The sequence below is a fragment of the Mus pahari genome, chromosome 9 (genome assembly GCF_900095145.1).
Source record: "Mus pahari chromosome 9, PAHARI_EIJ_v1.1, whole genome shotgun sequence".
In the NCBI taxonomy this organism is placed as follows: domain Eukaryota; kingdom Metazoa; phylum Chordata; class Mammalia; order Rodentia; family Muridae; genus Mus; species Mus pahari.
The window spans coordinates 7,761,553-7,764,551 of record NC_034598.1 but is presented as its reverse complement, the minus strand read 5'-3'; the positions used below and the strand labels follow the sequence as shown (position 1 = coordinate 7,764,551).

The window sequence follows — 2,999 nt, the reverse complement described above, 5'->3', positions numbered from 1 at the left end:
TCAAGAGACTAATAAACATTTATTTCAAATCAGTTTGGTACACATACATTATTAGTTTTGTAGTTTAAGGAACTCAAATAGAAACTTCTAAGTCCAGCAGTGTCTGCTTATGCAGCAAGTATGGCAAAGGTAAAATAAGGTATTCGATAGAACTAGATCCTCGGGACAAATCAGATGAAAACTCTGAAAAGGTTTTATATACCTTCTGGATTAAAAAACCCAAAATCATTAATGGCTCAAAATACCTTGCTAAAGGAAGATGGTCAAGAGTCAGGGCAGCTGTGAATTCTGTGGCAAGAGCTTTTGTAGAGACTTGCAAAATGTCACTAACTTCCTACAATGTTAGAGCAGTGCTCAAAATTTCAGGAGCTTCAAATTAAGTTACATTCTCAGAAAACTTGCTACAAATGCTCTGACATTTATATGGGGCAAGGAGTCACATGGAGGTTAATGACAATTAAACCAATTTTGCCACCTTTGTAAGGAATGGAAATTCTGTGTACTTTTAAAAGAACTTTAGCACTCACTTAAAACTAACAGCTACAGCACTGAAACAGATTGTGAGGAACCTAGAAATTACAATGGAAACACAACTGTGAGGTAAACCTATCTTTCCCGAAAAACCTTTGAAGCCAGAGTTTAAACAAGTAAGGCACTTGAAAACATTAGATATATGTACAAATGTGCAAGTAAAACAAACTAGCTGTACCAGCAAGTGACAGAGACAGAAACTTCATTAGTTTCACTCTATGAACCAAGCCACTTCAACCTGCTGATTCGTATATAAACCCTGGGAGCCAAGCGCTGAACTCTGTAACCAAATGAAAGCCCCGAACTTGAATGACACAAGAAACCAAAAGCCTATTTCCAATTACAGACTCTAGACGAGTGCAGTGTGTTGGAGGCAAGGGAGAAGTAACTCCAAAACTGAAAACTTAGTGCTTTTCAGAAGCAATTGAAGTAAAAGTATGCATGATTTTAATTACAGCACATGGGAACTGAAACCAAGGAGGAAGAAAAGAAGTAAAGGCCAAACAAAGAGAAAAGCCTACTCAGCCAGGGTCTCATCATTGGAAACCTAGAGCAACCTCTTTCAAACCCTCAGATTTTTTAAGTTACACGGGTCACATCTATTAGAAAACAAAGTGATTGTCTCATTTAAAGAACTAGAAATGATTCTATCTACAACTAATTCCTTCTTGCCTCATGTAAAAGCCACTTTTCAAGAAAACCTGGTAGCAACCCTTAAGGTATATTTGGATACTTTGTATACAGAGAGAAAGATAAATCAATTTTATGTCTCGTCAACAGCCCTAAGAAAAATGTTAGATGGTTTGATATAAGGAAGCCTTTCAGCTCTAATTATTCTTTAGCTTCTATTTCTCAGCTCTAGAAAAAACAATGCTTTTAATTAAATAGTAACAGTATGTTATCTAAAAGCAGGTTTCTGCTGCTCACACCAACAGTTACATTCTCAGACCAAGCTTTGCCTCCCACAGTGTGAACACATTTTTCACAACGTCTCAGTCTGTCTTAAGGCACTGTTCTGATTTCTTAATTCGGTACACTTTATGAGTATGAACAAGACCTGTTGCAGATTAATGTCTGTGTATCCTTTCCTTAATCTAAATCTGGAATGCCCTGTGTGGCATCTTATTTCTAATATATAAAATACAACTTGTCAAGCATAAAACTTTACTCTAGGGATAGTTTAGTGCTAAACAAATTTAATCTATGTTTGAAGTGATGGCCCTCAACCTGCCTGACGGGTGGTCATTTGGCACTCTTCTCAATTCTGGCCACCAAGTTACACCTGGAATTAGGATAACAGCCTTTAGGATTCTAGGGGACACATTTCAATTGCAGTCAGAAGCTGCCTGCACAGGACAGCACTTTCCATCACTTACAGAAGTTACATTTGGCATGTCAGAGGAAAGAATAGTCCCACAGCAGCAGCCATGGTAAACAAAAGGCAACAGCCACACGGATTCATGCAGAATATTTTAAATATTCCTGATGAACAAAATGGTTTAACTGACTTTTCTTCAAGGATGATGCCCCAAAATATCCTGTATGCATCCTTTGGAAAGGTAGAGATCCTGGAACAGCGTCTTCCATGTGGGACTTCTTCAATATTTTGGTTTCAGTGAGTTACACAAGTTAACTGCCAGTCCACATTAATTTAATAGGTCTGTTTACAGAGTATGGTAATTTCGTTCTTTAGATTTGCAGAATTTATAGAGAAAGAAAATTACAGCCTGCACACCCAAGACAAGGACGATCCCTCCGATGAAGCTGGCTGCATCAAAGGTAGACTTTCGCTCAGGCTGTGAGGTTGGCGTCAGGGTGGTATTTGTTGTACCTGCTGTGATGATAAACGAAGAATCCTCAGTAAGTATCATGGTGTTTATAATTCCCAGACCCACCTAGGCATCAACTGTGCCCTGAGTTAAATTCTATACAGGTCTTCCTGAGTCATGTCTTCAGAACTAGAATTTATCTCCACTTAAGTCAGAATGCCATTCATCATTCTGTCCAGGATATGATGTGGGTAATATTGCTACAAAGTTTCAAATAGGTAAGAGCTTTTATGGCATATAAACTGTCCCCTTGAAAACTTATCAAATACTTCTAAAACATGCAATAATTTTGTTAATCTACTTTGGTTAATTGTTAAAATAAATGTTTGTTAAAACTTTTTGGTTTTACTAGCTAGACAAGGTATTTAAAAATTGAGTTGCTGTTTTTCAAGTTAACACCAAAAATAATAATAATCTATAATTTCAAAAAACAAAATAATACATAGTTGTAAATATATTCAATAGCACTCTGCTGGTTTATTTTGCATCATGAGAAAGCATTATATAGCCATAAGGAAAACAAATTTGAAAACTAGAATTCCGGGCTGGTGAGATGGCTCAGTGGGTAAGAGCACCCGACTGCTCTTCCGAAGGTCCGGAGTTCAAATCCCAGCAACCACATGGTGGCTCACAACCATC

At 37.4% G+C, this 2,999-nt stretch overlaps 1 protein-coding gene across 2 annotated transcripts in view; it reads right to left on the bottom strand.

Annotated features, from left to right (window-relative positions):
* The window catches only part of Cd164 (CD164 molecule), an 11,543-nt gene continuing 8,544 nt past the window's right edge, over positions 1-2,999 (bottom strand). For both annotated transcript variants that reach the window (XM_021204735.1, XM_029542488.1), the window contains exon 6: positions 1-2,365. In XM_021204735.1, coding sequence (XP_021060394.1) covers positions 2,196-2,365 — 170 coding nt within the window. In that variant the 3' untranslated portion in view covers positions 1-2,195. The remainder of the gene's footprint in view (positions 2,366-2,999) is intronic.